Source organism: Neopelma chrysocephalum, unplaced genomic scaffold (assembly GCF_003984885.1).
Source record: "Neopelma chrysocephalum unplaced genomic scaffold, ASM398488v2 Primary Assembly neopelma1_60, whole genome shotgun sequence".
Taxonomy (NCBI): Eukaryota; Metazoa; Chordata; class Aves; order Passeriformes; family Pipridae; genus Neopelma; species Neopelma chrysocephalum.
Genome location: NW_020897715.1, coordinates 7,535,066 through 7,556,220, shown reverse-complemented (window position 1 = coordinate 7,556,220; position 21,155 = coordinate 7,535,066). Strand labels below are relative to the sequence as shown.

The window sequence follows — 21,155 nt, the reverse complement described above, 5'->3', positions numbered from 1 at the left end:
GTATATGGATAGTTTTTTAATCAGGACTTTTTTTTTAGCAAAAGACAGGTTTCCTGTGTGCCTACATAAACCTCATTTTTTCTGATAGGAGTGTGCAATATGACTTGTGATGTAATATTCACTTTATGTATAAGCTATACTCTGCTGTGCTCTTCTGGGCCTGTAGTCTTCTTTTGAAACCTGGCTCTCCACATCAAAGAAGCAAGCTGTGTAATCTGCTTTCCCCAAAAGGGGGGAGCAAAATTATTGTCATAAATACAGCCTGAACAAAACTAGTTGAGGGACTTGTTGGCTGTTCTTAGAATCACGATGGGCCATAAATTAGCCTGTACTAATCAGTTATACTATTTTAGTTGTACTACCCTCTCTGAGAAGCGGGTAAGCCACAGAGCACTTTCCCAGGAAACCGCACATCTCCAATCCTTTTTGAGGGTCCACTATATAAAACCCAGAACAATCTGGGTGATTGGTATTCTCAAAGGGACCCAAATGAACGAAGTTCAGTCCTCCTAACCACGTGTTAACGGGAATTAAGTCTCCAGCTCTGTTTCCATGCACTGGGAAACTTTCTCAGTTTCTTTTGTGTGGCAGCCCTGATGTGTCTTCCATTTTGCTTTTCATTGTGTTTCAGCAATGATTAGATACAGAGCAAATATTTCTTAGGCCCATGTTTCTGAAATGCAGTAATGATACTAAACCTATTTAGACTTGAATAACTGAACAGCTCTTCTGTCTTCCCACTGTCGGGCATGTGGACAGACGAGGCATAGGATGTTCATCTTTGCATGCCTTTATGAGAATCTTTGGTTGGATTTCCACGCTTATGGGTTTACACTCCAACCAGTGTTTGGGAGGTTAGCAGAACATGCTAGGATGTGGTTTGACAGGCTCAGAAAGAAGCTCAAGAATTCATCGTGGAGTTGATAGGCTGCTTTGTTCTTCAGTGGAGAGGGGTCAGTTGTATTGCTTTAGAGTTGGTATCGACATGGCGGAGAATTTCATGTACTGAGGTGACTGCTGAGGTATGGTTAGTGCAGAGGTTCAGAAATTGGTTAACTATGGAGAATATATGTATTGTTTTTATCTGCACGTAAGTATATAAATACATGTTGTACATCTAAACCCCTGCATTTCTATTTTAAAAAAATAAAAGGATGGACACTGTCATTTTTAAAAGAGTGCTCTAAATTATATCACATAGGTTTCATTATCATTAAAGGCTGTGTATACATTTAAGATACACATGCATATATATGGTTCTTAAACTGGGAGTCTGCCAGACAGATTACCTGTCAAAATGCAGTGTGACTGCTGTGCATATGTGTGATTATGCAGGCTTGGGTGGCCTTGTAATATGTCTTAAATACTATTGTTATCTTAAAAGTTGTTAGTGGAGAGGAGGGAAGCACTGGCATAGTTTTGCTCAGAACTTGGGAGAAGATGAAGGACACTGCACTTGTCTATTAATCCCACGTAAACATTTTCAACATCTGCTGATGTTCTGTCAGGATTATGCTAAATGGATGTATAGGGGTTTTTCAAGTAAGGTATTTAATCTTCGGGTTGTCAGAAACCCAGATGTCAGGTAACAAAGTGACCTGCCAGCAGGAGGATGGGAAGAGGCACAACAGTGATATTTACAGAATTGTTTTGAGGCTTCAGTCGCCATCTCTCGGTGTGTTCCTATTTCGTTATTTTTTTCAGTAGACTAGAGAGCTTTTCTTCTACTAACAGAATTCAGTGCTGGCATATAATTGATTTCCAGGCAGCAGCTGGAGTTACTAATAAGCAGATAAGCAAGAGAAGCTACAGACCTTAAGGGCAAGTAGACAAAGGATTTGGATATGCAGGGAGTTTCCACCTAGGTTTTGGATCACAAGACTGTGGTGTGTATATGAGCATATTTTGTTGAACACTTGAGCAAAGATGGGTCTGCTCCAGCTGCTTTTGTTGTGCCAGGCAGAGCCTGATCCTCACCGCGGGTTATTAGCAGGACGGCCGAAGCTGGGTGAGCAGCGCTCCTTGCTTGCCCATTTGCTTCTCTGCACATCTCCCTTACTGATCCGTCGGGCCCTTTCCTTGCCTTACAGCAGCACCTAGTGGCCTCTCTGTAGGTTACTGCCCAGAAATCCCAGAATTCATAGTCTGGTCCAAAACCTGTCTCTTCTAACAGTTTCCAGGCTTTCCACTGCCCAGCAGCAGACTCCTGTCCCACATCGGGACAGCATTAAAGCTTCACATCAGGCAGTGGCAGGTGAGCCAGAGGCTGTCCTGGGGTCTGTCCTCCACCTTTGTTTGGTGTGATCATTTTAGAGCAGGTTACGGTACCCTGGAGGGAAAGGAAGGCCACAGAGATGTTATTCTTGTGGTTTCCTTCTTTTTTAAACAAAAGGTTATCTTGTACGTGATGCCAGGTCTGTGTAAGGTGTAAATCAGAAGTGAAAAATCTCTCAATGCAGCTTGAGGGTAAGTTGGGAGGAGGAAAGAGGAGATGCAATGAGATGTTGAAGACATTTTATTACGGCAGGAAATGAGACATACCAAATGACACTATCTGTGCATCTGTTCCCTCTGGTAATTATTTTAATGCTTTGATCGGGTTCAGCCTGGCAAAGGTTAGAAGTCCTAGAGATAATAAGTTTCCCACAAGTCAAGAGTGTTTGCGGAGCAGCAGAGTAGAAGAAACAAGCTCAAATTAGTTCTCTGTCAAGCAAAGGCAACAGCATCAACTTTTTAAAGAATAAGAGGAAGTGATAGGAAAAGTGTAGTGGTTCCAACTATGAAATCTCCTCTGAGTTACTGTGCGCCATCAATCTGTCCATCTGTCCTTTACACACAAATCTGTAGAAAACTGGGCTTTGCATCTTCCACAGTAAGTAGTTCCTGTACCACAGAGTGAACAAGCTGTGCCTACCCCCAGCACGAGAGGAGGCAGCGAGAACACTCATCTTCCCCCTGCGCCTGCCCAGGGAGGGAATGTCTTACAGCCCTGGTGTTTCAGGGGCTGAGCCGGGATAGCCTCCCTTGGGAGGGCATCTCCACTCCAGCACAGTGCTCCTGGGGTCCATGGGTCAGTGGCTCCTAACTCACAGTTGATTTGTGCCGTGCCATCTCAGGCATGTATTGACGTGTTCCGGTGGACATGGCCCTGGATAGGCAGATGGAGCTGCGGAGCCACAGCCCAGCCTCTGTATGGGCAGCTGGGCAGAGTTCAGGAATGCGTAGCCCTGCAGTGCCCACCTTAGGAGCTGGGAGTTTTCACGTGGCTTCTCCTAAGCAAAGTTGTGCCCTTTTGCATGGTGCATTGGAAAGGCTCCACTTATGAACAAACTGCTTCAGTGGACACTGCAAGCTAAGCTACATAAGGCAGAAAAGTTAAGTTATATGAGGAACCAACCCCAAATTTGGTTATTCCTGGGAGAATCCCACCAGTGAAGTGGCCTAAAATAACCAAATGAGTGCTCAGACATGCAGGTGGCAACCTTACATATTTCACACCACTGCAGAGTGTCAGACTTGCAGAGATGGGTCACTCAACAGCAGCAAGATGCTTTCCCAGAACAATCCTGACCACTGCTGAGGCACAGACATTTTAAACAGATCCTACAGAAACATGAGAAAAAACAGTAACAAACAGTGAAACGAGCCATTGAAAAAGCAAAAGACAGGCATTAAAGATACATTCTTTGTAACCCTTTGGGCTGGTATACTCCACAGTATGCTGATAAAACATCCTTCTCAGTGTTTGATAAATATAATGAAAATATAGATCATAGGAGTCACTAGTGCTGCTTGGTTTTATGTCAGGGAAGAAACAAGAAAGTAAATTGTCGTGTTGGTAGAGTTCCCCTTGGCCTGTGGGTTGCTACACTCAGATTTAGTGTTTTCAAGGGAGCGTGGGTAGCAGATTCCTGAAACAAAATACCGCTGGTGCTATTACGGTGCTTAAACATCTCAGACAAACAGCAGCAGTGCAAACAGCACGTTATGTAGGTCTGCATTTTCTGCTACGTGCTTACCAGCAAAAGGTGCAGTTGGTAGCTGTATCTTGTTTGCATTCACCAGTAAAAGCTACTGATATACTTGTTTCGGTAATAAATAAGAGAAAAAAAAACCCACATTTGCGTTGCAGTGTTTTAAATAAACTGAAATTTTGTGGAAAAAGTAAAAATTGTTAGGAAAAAAAATTTCCATCCTGTTACTTTTCCTAAAATCTTACAAAGCCTCCTTCCTTTTCTTCTGTTTCTTAAAAGCCATGTTACACACCTTGTTTTATACTAAAGGTACTTTATGCTCCTAGGAGTTACATATGTACATCTTTCACACTCAAATGTAGTACTTAATGAATATATCATATTTGATAGAGATCCTTTACAGAATGAGGCTTGATTAAAACATTTCTAGCTAATAAGAATAGTATGGCTAAGCTCAGTGTTAATTCAAATAAGGCTTTTGGTTTTGAACAATCAGTTTTTGGTATTTTGATTTCAGGTGTTATGACTCTTTCTTGCACTACTTCTCAAAAGCACCCCTAAGATGGATGTTTAGGTACATTATTTTAGCAATTTTAGGCTTGGGCTCCCCTTATCTACTTACTTTCATGCTGTCAAGATTTGGAATTATTTTTCTAATAAGTATTTCCATCACTTAGTAACTCTCAGTGTCTTCAAAACATTTTTTACCTTCTAGGTAATCTTCTTATTCAGAATGATAGTACCAACCACAGATATAGCAGTGTTGATAGCATCACCAGTACAAGATAGTTGAGTGTGTAGCCCAATATAATCCGTTTAGTATTCTGTTCAATAAAACTATTCTGACAAGTTCAGAATTATAAAAGAAAAAAACCTGGTGTTTTTTGTAGTCTTTCTTCTTAGATGATTTTCAAATGCATTAAAATGAGTGCTAAACTATCTTTTCATCTATAAATATGATTTAATCTTTCCAGGACTGTGAAACATTAGCTTGTCCATTTTCTCTTAAATGCTCTATTTTATTTTGCTCACTGTTGTTCTTAGCTTGAAAGAAACACTGTTGAGGTCTTACTCTGCACACCCCTTGTTTCAGGTTTCCTCCAGTACCTGCCAGTCTGATGCAACTAATTCTACAGAAGCCTGTCAGAAGTCATCATTGTTTCAGTTTGCAGAGGTGAGTTTCTTTAAAAAGGGTTTTCTTCCCAAGTGTTTCCTTTTAGGAAGCATCTGATGTTCAGCTGAAAGAAAAATCAAAATTCTTTAAATAAAATTTGTGCTTTTATTTGTTTCTTCTTTTTGGATTTATGCTATTGAATCGTTTATAGGTAGGTCAGACCTATCATAGATAGGTAGGTCAGACTTGAGTGCGGAGAGTGTGTTTAGGAGCGTGGTGGAAACCCTGGTGCAATAATGGAGCTGTGGTCTAAGCTCTAATTTAGAGATATGTCATTCCTGCACTTAGTTTTAAACTAGAACCTTATTAACCAAAGTTTTAAGATGTGTATTTGGATGTTACATTATGTTTCTAATCTACTATGGTGGCTTTAGTCATCAGCTTCTGTAGTGCTGGAATTTCCAAAATTTTCTTCTATTCTATAACCACCAAATAGCTCTATGCAACTATGCTTTAACTTTGCAATGTATAATATTTTTGTCAACATATTCCACTTACTGCTAGAAGTGTAACTGTGGTGTGGTGGTGTTTTTTTTTTTCTTTAAAGTGTACTCTGCTTCAGCCGAGTGTTAGTGGGTTTCATTGATATAAATAACACCACAAAAGATTGCAAGGAATCCTGGTCATCTGCAAGCATCACTTGTTTGTATCATTCCAACTTTTGAAATAGTCGTAATCAAATGACATAGAAATATTTAGCTGCATAAATATTGATTGTACAGAACACTGGGTGGTGTTTAACTGCATACAGAAAGAAATTTTGTCGTAGCCGGAGCTTCTTTTTATTATCTGTATCCACACCAGCTGTGAATCTGACTCCCTTATGTTTAATATTCATTGATATGTGCTCCTTCATACTCCTCCCTAAATGCCATCACTTATGGACCAGATACATTGGAATCCTAACACGCAGAAAATATGATAATTTTGTTTGTTTGTTTTAACATTAACGCACAAGAACTTGAGTTCCATTTTAAGATCTGAGGCTTTCAAAATTTATTAGAAATAAATTGGAGCACTGATCCTTTACTACTGATTAAAGGTAATGGCCAGAGTTAAATAAATAACCTGTAATTAGGCTCTTAAACAGCCTGCTGGCTTTTCTTGTTAAGAAGAGGAGAGGCCTGGTGTGCCAGCAATAAAAAGCAATACTTAGAAGCTTCTTAGAATTGGTTAATTCCAGTGTCACTTATGACACTTCTATGGTAATGACTCAACATCCATCTTCCAGTATTTCTGAGATGCTTCTGTACACGTACACTGTCAGTAGAGCAATGTCATACATTGCATAGTTCTTCTTGATAATGGTCTGTTTCTTGAATTTCACTGCTGAATCTTTTAAAGAGTAAGACAAATACCAGCTCACCTAATTGTTTCAGTTCATTTTACAGTGCTGAAGCAGGGAAGTGCCAGATCCATGTGGTAGTAGGCAGGAATTGTGTTGTGTGCTGCCAGATAAGCTCTTGCTAAGCCAGTGGTCACAAGCCCTTTTCTTTACCCATTGAAGAAAAATTTCATTGGGTGCCAGGAAACAAGCACATGTGGTTTAGAAGTACCTTACTGATGATCAGGAATTAGCAATGCATCTTACCTAGTCTTACTTTTCTAGGATGTTAAACAGCCTGTAGTGAGGGTGCACCTAACAAGTGCATTGCAGGTGTGTGTCAATGGCAAAATAATTAGTACTCGTACCAAGGCCTAACATTATTCAGATGTGTCACTGGCAATAAAACTAATTGGCACAAGTTAAGCAGCATGAAATGCAGTTACCTTAGTGTCTGGGATAGATCTGGTATCTCAAAATACTTGCACACGTGTCCTTGTCCACACTTACCTTCTGTGCAAAGTAGCAATCTGTGCTCTGTCATCACCACTATTCTGCAGTCTCAGGTCTTTCACTGAACTGTGAAATACAATATAGTGTTAAGTTTTTGTTGCTAACCCTCCTTTGACATATCAGCCAGCAAATAAAAGCCCTTCAAAAAAGCCTGTTTTGTTGATCCTAGGAAAGGCTTTCCCTCTGAAAAATAATTTAAGATTACCATTTCACAGATCACCTGTTTACCTGCCTCCTGGAAAGCTGATTGTTGTATGGGTGTGCTGGGGGTCGTTTGCTTGCTCTTGGGTACCAGGAGTCTTTGTGTGTGATGGATCAGAAATTTAATATATTGAAGTTTGATACTGAAACTGAGGAGTTAGGTAATGCAAGCATAATTGTTTTCCTGACAGATCTCTTCAAACACATCACAACCTGGAGTCCCGGGGGCAGTAAAACAAACGGAGGAGTCCGCATTGTTTCAGTTTGCTGAGGTATAATGGCTGAATACGGTGGGGGAGGATGGGAGGAATCAAGGAACTGGTAAGAGTTGTCACTGAATGGCTAAGCACCCTGTCTTACAAGGGATTCTCATCAGTAGATGTTTGTCTTCTTCACCATTGTGTAAAGAAAATCCTGGGTGGAATGGACAAGATGTTGGCCAGTTGTACCAGCTGGAGCATATATGAGAGAAGTTCCATACCAAAGGATCACTGCAGACATGTTTTCCAAATGGCCTTTTAATTTACATCTAGGAAAACAACAATTAAAAGACATTCTGAAATTACACTAAGCACTGCCTGTGGAAGAGGCTGCAGCAGTGCAAAATAGCAACTGCCCTAGAGGCAGGAGCATTTGAAGATCCTTGCAGGTCAAAGGAAGCTTATCACAGCAGCTACAAGGATATTTAACAGCATCATTAGGTGGTGACTTATCAAAACTATAAATTACCCATAAGTATATAACCTATGCACCTTCCTCCACATATTGAAGATTTGGAGTTCATTAAACATTGCTTTTAAGAATTTCTTTACCCATGTATTGAATGTTTCTCTGTGAATTGAATTTCCACACATATACTCTTCTTGCCCATTTGGGGGAGTCTGGTACTTCTTGCAGAATCAATTATGGTACAGGTATATTCAGTGTGTCTCTGAAAAGTCTGGGATTGGAGCTGGCACTGTTGCAGAGGAGCATAATGGGATTTAAAGATACCCTGTTTGTTATTCTGTGTATTTACAGAGGTTTGACTACATACAACGTGCTTCTTTCAGTGAAATGTTAAGCTAATGTGCACTGTGTGTTTTTAGCTTAGCTAGAATGGGCCTTGGTGTTTTTCTTAGGAGGGCCAATGAAGAAGAAATAATTTACTGATTCAGGTGCCATAAAATACCTGACTACAAACACCACTGCAAAAGGTACAATAAAGTTAATATCTCTAATCATGAAGGTGTTTTCATATGTATCACCTTTTTTTTGAAAGTTACAAGTCAATTTGGAATCTTTTGAGAAAATTAGTGGAATTGAGCAGGGTGAAGATATGTGCTGAAGCCTGCCTTTTAAACCAAGTTAAAAGATACATGCTGGAGAACATTTCTTGTGAATTTTATTGCAAAATATTGCACAAATGAATCTGCTAACTTAGTTTTAAAAATACTAGCCATCTTACATTTTAATTAAACACCAATTTTGGATATCTGCAGAGTTGAACAGGGTATGTATTGCATTTAGTACAACATTCTTAAATTGTCAAATGTGGCTTAGCCATACTTTCAGAATTTCACAGAACCTAAAATCTCTAATTGAACAAACAACAAAATAACAAACCTGAAAATTGTCATATGGATGTGGCAGTGCTTTGAGTTGCATGCCACTACGCTGAGCCAGCTCATTTTGCACATTGGAGTGCATGTATGAATCATAAAATGTTAGGCAGAAGAGGTGCTTAGAAAGTTTATTAGAATTTGCTGAGGACGGTTTTAGAGTCAGAGTTAATCTCTTTTTCTTATAAAAGTATTTAAATGTGTGTGTAATCTGGAGGGGTTTGGTTTGTTCTGTGGCTAGAAATAAGGTACAGAAATCTGGAAAAGAAAAGAGAACAGAAAAAGCCCACATTGTAGGCCATGGTTATTCCTCCCATAAAACCTTAATGGCAGTGATGAACATGATGTTTTATCTGTAGCAGTAGAGAAATGGCATTTTTCTAAGCTTGCAGCCTGATTTCATTTAGGTTGTTCCAGGGGAAGGTACTGAGCATATTACAGAACCTCTTTAAGCTTTCTCCCCCACTATTAAAGCTGCTTGTGCTCGATCAAATATAAGGACTTTCATTTGCACAGGCTGTCTTTGTCAAGTTTGGCAAGAGTCCCTGTTCCTTACTGTTCCACTTCCTACTGGGTCCTGTCTATATGAATGCATTACTGCATTTAGTAAGCTAAATTATGGCAAGCAATTTGCAGTGGGCTGCTGTCAGCAATGTACAGTGCTACAAAAGAAAAACAGAGGGAGAGAAAGTAGTTATTTAACCACTAGCCAAGTAGACCTGTGAAGAAATGTGAAGTGTGCTGTGGTCTCATGTGCCTGGAGACTTCTGGCAGCCATCCCAGCTCAGTTTTGGTTCTGGCTGGGTGTTCCTCATATGTTCCCTTTCTCTTCACCGCCTTTGCAGATGGGTGAGTAAGAGTGCCTCTTTGTGAAGACAGTGATCCCATTGAGTAGATGTGTCATTTAAAATGGACACCTTTACCCCCAGAGTACAAGTGCCCTGTCACTCAGAAACAACTCGATTTATGCAGAGTAGGTGGGATTCTTTTTGTCTTTACAACCTTAGTTAGTCTTTCATCTGGTTGTCTGTCCCAAGTGCTATAGTTGTCAATTAAAGCTGTTGAGGATATGGCTAATGAGGCCTGCCCAGTGACTTGCCACTACAGATGATGAAAATCCTGGGAGCAAGACTTTGTTGGGTCTTGCGGGTGTGCAGGCAAGTGCCTTGGAGGCCTTCAAAGGTGATGTGACATCCTCGTAAGAGTTTTTTTGAAGTTTGGAGTGTTGCCAAGTTACACTTTCAGCTTTCTCATGCTGCTCTGATCTTGCAAATACTTGGCCCTACTATTGTCCTTCTCATTTGTACCTTTATGGAAAGCCATTATATAGGCCAGTGATTGCTGAGCAGTGAGCTGTGTTCCTTAGCGTGGTGGCTGTTTGCAAGCTGTCTGCTCACATGGGCTGGTCGCTGTCATCCTCCTTGCCATGTGAGGGAAGCAGAGCAGATGGGACCCCTTGCTCTCTTGGTCTTACTGTATGTGTTTGGCAGACGTGCACAGATGGTGACGATTGCTTCGTTGAGAGGAAACAAGAGTACCTCTTGGATTTACTTAGCTAAACTCTCATCTGTTATTAAACAAAGAAAAGGCTTCCAGGAGTGGAAGCAGAAAAATTGCTAGTTCAGCCATCTTAAAAACAAAATGAATCCAAACCCCAAAAACTCTTTGCATTCAGCAGCTTTTCTTAAGTTTTTCTCTAGGTGATATAGTACAAAAAAAATAATCACATGTGGTATGCAACAAGGTGGATTTGTTTTTACTAGTCCAGCAGCTTATTTATCACTTAAGAAAAAATGCATGCTTGCAGATGATTTTGTCCCTCCTGCATTCTCACATACTCACTTTGAGAAGGCTTGCAGGCAGTCTTTTCTGTTTATTTCTGTGCTAAACAGAAGATTTGAATCCAAAACTTTTGGTCAAAATGCCTTGAAATGGTGAGTGTAAGAATTAATCCGTGTCTTCTCTTCCAGTTTTCCCATAGGGAAAGCTGTAATCTTCCCAGATAAAAATGAATGTATTTGCTGTTTGCCCATATGCTGAAATTGTTAAATGTTTGTATTGAAGTGCAGTGCCTATTCTAGGAGGGAAATGAAAATGTGGTGCCATGGCACATGTTTCTTATGCAAACTGAAATATAATATAGTAGCTAAAATTATACCTGCATTGTAATAAAAGATAGTAACTTGATTGTAATGATCACCCAACTTAAACCTCTACATAACAAGGGGCTATTTGTGGTTGTAGTACTGCAGGTTCTGATTATTCTAATTAAAGCTGGAACATGTTGTTAAGACAGGGAGTGGGATTTGTAATCTCACTGAGAGCTGATTGATCAGCCATCCTCTTCCTTCTGATGTTTGGCCAGCAACTTCAGCAGAATGACTTACACGGTTATGTCACTTGCAATTTGTTTTCTTAACTCTGAAATTTATTTTCTTTTTGCACTGAAGTGAATTTTTGGCTTAATCTCTTTCTATTAGTGCTACAAGGATCTCACATTTTTTTAGAAGCACCTGTTGTCTTGTCAGAATTTGCTTGCTCTGTCCTCACTTAGTGCATCAGGAGGCAAGATATGCCTGTATGTTCTCAGGCTATGCTTCAGTGTGTGGGTGTTATTCTGTCCCTTTTCTGCCATTCATATTGTGCTGAAAAAATCATTAAGAGGTGAGAATTTATTATGGTAGAAAGATTAAAAAGTCAAGACCTTCTTCCTGCAAAGTGCAGTGTACAAGATCACTTAGTTCAGTGGGGACCTGAGCAGATTCACTGAACAGTCTGAAAGCAAAACTAGAATGTTGAATTATTTTAGTATAATATTAAAAATTATTATTAGGGTACATTTGGGTATTATTCACTGCATTTTAAATAGCTTGAAGCGAAATGAATGTCCTGAGTGGGGGATGAGTGGGGAGTGTAATAAATCTCTTTGACAATTCAAAGGTAAATTCTTCAAATAATCTAGTTCAAAAGAAAGAGTTAAATATAAGAAGAAAGACAAAGCTGATAATTTTTGCATAGAGAAATCATAGAACCATAGAATTGTTCGTGTTGGAAGGGTCCTTAAAGCCCATCTCATTCCACCCCTTGCAATGGGTAGGGACACCTTCTGCTACACCACATTGGTCAGGGCCCCATCCAACCTGGCCCTGAATACTTACAGGGATGGGGCCATAACCTCTCTGGGCAACCTGTTCCAATGCCTCACAACCCTCTGAGAAAACAATTTCTTCCTAACATCAACTGTCCTTTTTCAGTTCAAAACCATTGCCCCTTGTCCTGTCACTATTTGCCCAGTCATGATGCTGAGTGTGATTTTTGTGATGAGGCAGATCCCATGGACACACTGGAGATCTTGCCCCAAGGCTTTTCAAGGCTTCCAGGTCAAATACTACCATGTAATGCCATGTCAAAAAAGGTCAAATCTGATAAATAATTATTAATTCTTGCGTTGGTGAACTTACAACGCTGCACTTGGAAGCACATCTGAAGAAATCTGGCTGTAAAAGCAATTACCTGAAGTGTGGCAGTAGTTATTTACTCAGGGCTGGTGGTGGTACACCAACAGCTATTTGGAAGGCTAGATTTGATCTCCAGACGTAAGGTCTTATTTCCTTTTTCTAACTAAAGAAAATGAAACTAGCGGTGCCTGTGAGGACAGATGGTCCTCTTCTATGTCTGACTAAATGGGAAATACTGCCCAGACCTTCCAGGAGAATTTCATTTAACCTTGACCACCACAGTTCATGTTTTCAAGCAGCAGGTATATCTTGTTCACTTAGTCACAAAAAACACACATAAAACTCACAGCATGATGGAATATTAGTACAAACATAGATTGAGTATCCATTAGCCTAATCTAAGGAAGAAATGCTGGTTTTGCTTGTATTGCACTGTCTTCTAAATACCTGTTAAGTGTTTCTTGGATGGGATTGTCTATCTGAAGTAGGGCCTTTTGCCAGAAGGATGTAAAAGTGACTGATTTAACTAACCCCTTAATTTTTCATTCTTTTTCTCCCTTCCTTTCTGTCTTTCCTGTGTGCCACTGAAATATTTTCTCTTCTGTTCATTTGTAACCTAGATCTCATCAAATACTTCCCAGTTGCCAAGTCCTGAGCCAGTAAAGCACTGTGGGAAGTCGGCACTCTTCCAGTTGGCAGAGGTAAAGTGATACCCGGTAGCATCACTATGGGAAGATGTGTGTATCTTTTCCCCCCAAAAAATGATGTGTAAGGTTTGCCCTAGAATCAAATTTGGTATTTCCAGAAACATAGATTAGTAAGTAATAAAATAGCAGGAGAATTAGGCAGTGGCAATGGCCCCAGGGACCTAGGGGTTTTTTACACACCTTTATGTACAATGTGCATAGTTTCTTGGAGACAGAACAGAAAAAGTTACACTTCCTTTTAGAAAAAAATAGCTTTATAACTATAGTAAAAACAGTGCACAGGACAATAGCAAAGACAAGAGATAACAGCATTCTTTTTAATGAGGAGTTGGATACCAGGATTAAAAAAGTAAAGCTTCGGTTATAAGGATTGAAAGGTGCGTTGCTTAATCAGGGACTGAGAATAGGAAAAGAAAAATAGACTTTGAGGTCATCAGAAATCTGTGTGAAGAATTGGAAGTTGATGCAATGTATTAAGTTCTGAAATTGAAGAATGCTGGATCAGGTTTCCCAAAAGTCCTAGAAATTCCCTGTAAGTCCTAAATATAACCTTGTAGAGGTCTCCTCTTTGATACGGATTATTCGCTCAAAACCCTTTGAGGCTTGATGTGCAAGTACTATTCTTCATGATGTTTGAAAGATGAAGATACATGCTGTATTCCAGTTAAATAAGGGAATATGGTAGCAAGTTATTTGTACACTTTTTTTTTTGCTTGTTTTCTGTTGGTTTTTTTGTATTTCAAAACCACATCCTATTTCAGTGAGGAAAATGGTTTTCTGGATTCTGTCTAGTGACATCCAGCCCTATATCCTTGCTGGTGAGGTCAGTCCCTCTCAGGAAAAAAAAAGACAGAGGTTGGAAGCGCTGAAATAAAAGTATTTCACGCTTTGTTCCATGGATAGTAATGCAGCTATAGGAACTTAAATGAGTGGAAGAAAACCTGCCTTACCATGCAGGCAGTCCCTGGCAGTAGTAGAGTTTGTGAATATGTGCTGTGTTGTCAGCAGTGACTGTGCAAGGGTGATTACACCTAACGTAATCAGTTATCCATAAGGGTTTTTGGCTGGTGGAGCCCTGGGACAGCAGAAGGGCAGATAATATTTAGTCAGGGACACCAGAGGTTTTTGAGGTATCCTCTTACAGGACAGCAGCAGGCTATGAGTAGTGCTGTTCTGGAGTAAGGCTTTGGCTGAGTGCAGTCTGATTTTTGGAAGTCAGCATTAGAAGTTGTGATGTGACTGTGAAGCCCTAATTTAGGGGAGGGACAGGTGCTTGTCCGCAGGAGTGCACAGTTTGTACTGCAGGTGGCAGAAAAAGTGAAGCTAAGTCTGGCAGCATGACGTGTGTGTGTGTTGGACAGGTTTGTGTGATCTCTCAGTGATTGCTCAGATGGATTCCTGCAAGCCTAATTTAATACACAAAATGAATGTTAAAGGCTCTGATTCAAACAGAGAAAAGCATGGCAGATGTGCTAAGCACATCCTCGTCTCTAGCTCTTGTAGGACATTAGTGCTATTGATTTGTTTCTTCTTTTTTTTCTCTTTTTTTTCCCCCCAGTTTTGGGGATCTCTAATGTTGGATTATAATTGGATAAATAAAATCTAAGAGACATTCAGCTTAAGTTTTCAGATAGCAGTTCAGAACCTGGTTTGGAGCATCCCAAATAAACTGTGTTCTTTATCACCTCAAGGGTGTCTTAGGTTTGCAAGTTGATTTGGCAGACAGCTGTGCTGTGCCACTGTAACTCCAAACTGCAGGTGCTGTGCACTGGAGGGGACTGGACTGATGTCTCCATGTTGCTGGCATGGCAAGTGCATGGTGTGTGGGAGCCTGTCTTCTCCAGCACACCATACTGCTCTGCTCCTCCTTCATCTTTCTGCTGTGTGGATTAACCAATTTTATTTTCTTTTTTTTCCGTCTTCTTTATGCCTTCCTTTTTGGTATTTCTCAGTATTTCACAGATGGTGATTAAAATAAAATGCAGAAGTGGGTTATTTCCTAAAAAATCCTGAGGATTTCTAAGTTTCCACTCTGCAGCCTGCAGCCTAGGAGGCTGTTGCTGATCAGCTCTGCAGAGTCTCTTGCTGTGCCCAAATGCTTGCTCTGTCTTTAGGCTTCAGAGTGGAGGCATGAGAGTGAAGGGAGTCAGTGGTGGGGTTGAGCATCACCTCCACAGGGCAAGGAGGCCACTTCTGCTGCAGAGCACTCACAACACTTGGTTATAAGCAACATTTGAAGACTTGAACTGTAATGATCGGAGCTTGGGAGATGCTGTGAAGAGTTGCAGCTTCCAGGAGATGTAGAGATGGCATTTGGTTTTGTTTATTTGCTTTATGGCAATGATGGGCTGAATTCTGCAAAGTTGACTTTGTGGGCCCGTGTTGGTTCAGAGCAATGAATACTGAGTGTGGGGGAAAGGGAGAGCTGAAAGGATGTAAATGCTACAGTTCTCCAGTCCCTTATAACTTCGTTTTCTTACACTTTCTAAGGAAGCAAGTGTAAGAAACCCGCAAGCCTGATCATAGATGATGGAGTTATGTCCTTAAAGATAGAATATTTTGTTCATACTAATGGCCAATCCTGAGACTGATACTTTTAATTTGATTAGAAAAAGATCATTTCTTTGCACCTAGCTCAAAACTGATACAAAACACTCTAAAGTACTGACAAGGATCACAGCCTGATACAAGAAAAAGATTCTGGAGGATAATAAGCAACCTGCTTGCATGACAGCCTCTTTTTACTCTGAGCAGTACTAGAGGTTACCAGAGGCTTGAGAGTCTTAATTTGGGTTTCGTAGGATCTCTTTTATATGAGTCCTATAGGACAGCAACAGGCAATGCCATAGTTTAAAAGGAGTAGCCTTCTTAACCTATGATAGTGAAACGATTTTACAATCAAATGACCTACTAAGCCTTCAGAAACACCACCAGCTGGGTTGCATGCTGGTGTAGATTGGTGCTTAGCTGCTGGAGTCTGTTCATGTGTGAGAGAGCACCTGCTTCAGTTCATCCTGCTCTTCAAAGGGCGTCCTGACAAGAAGAACCCCAAATCTGCAAATACATTTTAGTGTACGTGGTATTATCCACCAGAGCAGTGGTGGAGCAGGGTTTTATTTGTAACAGCATGCGCAGGTCTGCACTTCTTTTTCAGTATATAATATTATGAATTGATTTTGGGAAGGAGGGGGGCAATCCATTCAAAAGCTATGCCATAAACATAAAAGAATTGTGCTCATAAAAGAATGTTTTATTTGTGTTGGTTTTTTTCTCCATAGATTTCTTCAACTACATCCCATTCAGGGCCTTCTGATTTAACAAAACAGTGTGGAACATCAGCATTATTTCAGCTGGCAGAGGTAATACTGAAACACTGATGACTAATTACTGCAGGTGCAGTGGGATGGAGAAGTTAATGCTGTTGATTGCTGAAGTCTGGAAGGCAGAACAGTGCTACAGTTATAATTACACTGCTGCTTATAGAAGCATAAGTTATCATGGCTTGGGTGCCACAAGTCAAGATTTTCCCAGACTAGCCATCAACGTAGAGAGAGTTTCTAAAGAGTCTGCTGCAGCTGACTGATACCACGACTTCCTGGTGCAAAGGGACTTTCCAGTCACCATTGAATTTGATTCAATTTCTTGGTTTAGGCTGTGGGGTTTGACTGTTTGGTTTGGCTGAGGGTCACAGATAGTTGAGAGAGAGGGCTGGATTACTCTGTTACTCAAATTAGGGCATTACCATTACAAATTCCTATTAAAGGTCATAAGCTGTTCTCATTTATTTTTGCTTTTTGTGCCCACTGTTTTTTTTCCAGTGGGGAATTAACAGCTCAATAACTTCTACAGAAACTCTGCTATGATACTCTCAGCAGATCTTCCTTCTGGGAGCAGTTCAAACCAATGGCATCTTATTGAAATTTTGCATCTCTTTCATTTCTAAACTTTTTTTTTAAGCTTTCCCAGTCTTAAAGACTGTCTAATTACAGGTTTATTTACAGCTCACAAAACAGAAGTCATCTTTTTGTAGCCACATCCATACCTCTATACTACTGGCTACTGCAGAAGAAGTAAATGTGTATGTTGAATTGACAAAATATTATTAGTCCAATGAGCTGCATTTTAAAGATTGATCTTTAGATTTTGGAAATCACCAGCTGTGCTTATATTGCAGCATAGTGAAAAAGTCACGAAGCACCTTGGTACCAGGAACCCATATCAGCAGAGTTGTGGGGTTCTCCTTTGCATAATTTAACCTGCTTCCTAATAAACACTGTGTGCTGCCCAAGCTCTGGTGTTTTGCAGTGCTCAGCCCAGCTTGACCTGAACCAGATCATTAATTTCTACCCTGTGCAGCAAGAGTTTTGGAAACTTACTGTAAAACATTTTATCACTGTTATGCTCATGTATATATTGGTTGGTGTAGGTGATTTTTCTACTTTGCAAGGAGAAGTCTAAAATCTAAAATTGACCTAAAGAAAGCCCAGTGATCTGGGGGAGGTACATCCATACTGACCACATGGCCTGTGGGCTCATCTGTGGGAAACTTCTGATGTTTGATTCAAAGAAAACCTCTTCCATCTGGTTTTGCTCCAGGTGACTAGTTGACATTTGCTTCAAAACCAAAATAGCACTGGGAATTCAGCTTGAGGGCTTTGAGAGGGGAGAGTGACAAGAAGTCATGTCTTCCCAAGGGCAAACTGGTTGGTGCTGTGAAGGACTACCCTCTGTAGTGATGTCAGCATAGCTTACAGGTGATCCAAAACAGAGAGGATCTCCCAAGTCAGTACTGCAGGAACATGGCAGCTTGAGGACCTTTTTACAGCTCTTTTCTAGAATATCAGTGTTCCTCAGACAGTATGAGGATTTTGGTTGCCATTAGTGGAAATCCAGGAGAAGATAACCATGGCAACCACTGCTGCTTTGCAGTTCTTTGCAGTTCTTTGCAGAATAAGTCTGTGACATGAGAAGAAAGGAAGGTTTTTGTACACTCTCCCAAATTACTTCACACATTCAAGTAAAAGAAAATAATCTCGATTACTGAGATTCAATTAACTTTTTTCCCCTCCCTCCCTCAGGGCCACTTGGAAAATGGAGGAAGGAATTGTATAAGGGACATTTGAGAGTTGAAGGGGGAATGGATGCGAGATCTCAAGTAACTTGTCTGTGGCAATAGTCAGAGATAACTCTGTTGTGCTGTTGCACTTAGGGTATTCTGAAAATCAGTCTAACACTGGGTTTCCAGATTATGTAAAAGACTCTTAAAGGATTGTGGAAACACCACTGAGATCAGTTGGAGTCTTTTTCTGTTAGAGCAGTAGAACCCACCAGCCTTATTCTAGCACTTAGCCATCATCACATTGCATCAGTGTCAATAGGGCTTCAGCATGTTTTTCAGTACTGTCCTTTTGCGGTTTGCTTTCCTGAACTAAAATGCCGGGGGAATTCCCTGTTTAATGCTCCTGTTAATATAAGTAATGTTAACAGTTGATGTTTTGTTTCATGGGGCTTGTTTTTAACTTGTTTTAGATGTGCCTTGCTTCAGAAGGAGTAAAAGTGAAAGAACCTGGGAAAACAAAAGTGGAAGCACTGGAAGATCTGGGAGGGGAAGTTTCAGAGGAAATGGAAGTAGAACTGGAGAAAACAACAGTAAAAGACTACTGTAAAGGAAAAGTAGAACAATCAGAGATAGGCAAAATTCAAAACCGGGATGAAACAAAAACTGAGGAATCAGAAACTGCAAAATGCAGAGATTTTTCTAGTCTTGCAATGGAAAACAGTCCTTTTGACAGAAAGGATAATACAAAGGATCACATGTGCTGTTCTCCAGAACTTTTCCTGGGTGACATGAATATCCTTGGGCTAAAGCCGGAAAAAATAAAGAAGAAAAAGAAAAAAAATAAGTTGGACCGGCACACAAACGAAAAATCCACCCCCAAGAAATCTTGTAAAAAAAGACAGTCCTCCGAGTCGGACATTGAAAGTGTAATGTACACAATTGAAGCTGTTGCAAAGGGGGACTGGGGTGCTGAGAGACTCACAGATACTCCCCGCAAAAAAAACCGCCCTGTCTCAAGTGTGAAGGGAAGCGTGTTGGATACAAAATCACCAAAGAAAAAAGTGAAATCGAAAGACAAGAAAACATCAAAGGAGAAACCGATGGAGACCACCAAAGAATCAAAGCCTCCCGATTTCCTTAGTATTGCAGCCAGCAAGGAAGTACCATGTGAGGCTTCCGATAACATTAAAGTGGAACCACTTACCCCAACAGAGGAGGTGGTACCCCAAAGCTTACCAGAACAGGTCAAAACTGAGGAGAGTGACTGTGTTAAAAAGATAGAAACCTGTGGCTCCAGGAAGTCAGAGAGATCTTGCAAAGGTGCTCTTTATAAAACTCTGGTGTCAGAGGGCATGCTCACATCTCTGCGTGCTAACGTGGACAGAGGTGGGTGGCTTTGAGTGTTTTACAGCATGAATTGCAAAAGCCTGCCTGGAGTGGGAGGAAAAGTGAAAGTCCATGTTTAAGCTGGAGTTTTAGCAGTATGTGATGGGAGTGTTGCGTCTGGTCACCTGAGATGCTGGGGGCGGGTGGAGGGGCTGGACTCCATGATCCAGGGCAGGTCTTTTGAAGTCTTGCCATCTGTGTTCCTACTTACAAACTCTTAACCTCTCCCTTTTTGTCTTTCCTGACCTGAGATTTAACTTCTTGACTGAAGGCTTTGTTGGTTAATTTGTCAGCCTGCTGATAGATGTATGCAGGGCTTGTGATCTGTGTAACCTGGACAATTACCTTGTTTCTATATAAACAACTCCTGTGGTTGTGAGCATAGTTCTCAACCCTACAAGAAGCAAATTTGTTCTTATTTTGCTTTGGTTGCTAGTTTTGCTGTAGGCAGTGAGCAAGAACCCTTTACCTTTTGGAAAGATAAATTTGAGATAATTTCTGGAAGCTTTCAGTGAGATGTCTTGAAATGTATTTTTCTGACTAGTAGATTTATATATGCAATTAGAACAGTCAGAAAAGAAAAAAGATGTTTGTAATTTAGGGAAGTTTTTTACTTCTTCTCATCTCTTTCTCTTCCTTTATACCTCAAGAGATCCTGGCTTTAGAGGCAGGATGGAGAAGGATAGGTACAGGGGATGCTGAATACTTGCCAATATCATCACTGCACAATTTGAAATAAAAAATGTTTTGTAACTGCCTTCAAGAAGGTCAAGCATCTTAAGTTGCAGTACTGAAGTACAAAAGTCTCTTCTGAGCCCACTTTGTTTTGGCACATTTTTTTTAAAGATGAGAAACAATTTTCTGCCTTCATCACAGGAAAAAGAAGCTCAGGAAAAGGCAACTCCTCAGATCATGAAGGATGCTGGAATGAAGAAATCTGGGCCTTTTCCCCAAGTGGGACAAGTGGGAACAAAAAGCTGAAAAAGACTAAGCCAAAGGAAGAGTTTGTTTTTGGGTAAGTTGTGGTTTAACACTGTTCAAAGTTTTATTTAGGTCAGCCTAGTAATTTAAGAGTCCACCTCACTGCAGCCAAGTGAACTGTGTCCAACACACAAATAATCACAATTAGACAGCATTCCTGAAAATTATAAGCCCTGTTGGACTGAGTCATGCTTTAGATACCTGGTTTTTTTATATAGCAAAGTAATTCCTTTGAGATCTTTCCTGGCTTACACCACTGTAAATAAATGTGAATGATGTTATTTTGCTAAGTTCTAAAAAAACCACACAGTATAGTTACCTGCTCAAAAAAGTGGTGAAGAGGATTGCTTATGTTTTCAAAGCATTTTGAAAGCAGTATTTAAAGTTCTGTGTAGGTGTTTAGTCATAAATTAAATTAGACTAGAAAAAATAGATCTCTTTGCCTGCTTCAAGAGATTGCTTACAGAGGAATAGTAAACAATGTTCTTACATTGGCAAATAATTATGATAAATATGTTATTTTTCCACTGTAGAGAAAAGATATTTAAACTGTTTATGTACACCATGAAGAAGTTAAATATATCTTAAAAATAATTAATGAGTATAGATGCATTAAAATTTAGCAAGGCTGCACAGAATTCCTTTTCTAGTATACGAGTAATGATTTTTGTCAGAGTATTACAGACTTATTTAACCTCAGGCACAATAGTTAAAATCTGTGTAGCTATTCATACCTGCTTGCAAATTCTTGAAGATGTGAAAATTAATTAAAAAGGA

General features: G+C 40.2%; 1 protein-coding gene across 24 annotated transcripts in view; it reads left to right on the top strand.

Moving 5' to 3' along the window:
- BBX (BBX, HMG-box containing) overlaps nucleotides 1-21,155 on the top strand; it is a 140,088-nt gene that overhangs the window by 94,478 nt on the left and 24,455 nt on the right. For 23 of the 24 annotated variants that reach the window (XM_027681013.1, XM_027681014.1, XM_027681008.1 and 20 more), the window contains 6 exons: nucleotides 5,068-5,148; nucleotides 7,378-7,458; nucleotides 12,866-12,946; nucleotides 16,231-16,311; nucleotides 18,482-19,397; nucleotides 20,274-20,412. In XM_027681013.1, coding sequence (XP_027536814.1) covers nucleotides 5,068-5,148; nucleotides 7,378-7,458; nucleotides 12,866-12,946; nucleotides 16,231-16,311; nucleotides 18,482-19,397; nucleotides 20,274-20,412 — 1,379 coding nt within the window. The remainder of the gene's footprint in view (nucleotides 1-5,067; nucleotides 5,149-7,377; nucleotides 7,459-12,865; nucleotides 12,947-16,230; nucleotides 16,312-18,481; nucleotides 19,398-20,273; nucleotides 20,413-21,155) is intronic. The other variant, XM_027680993.1, reaches the window with a different exon arrangement.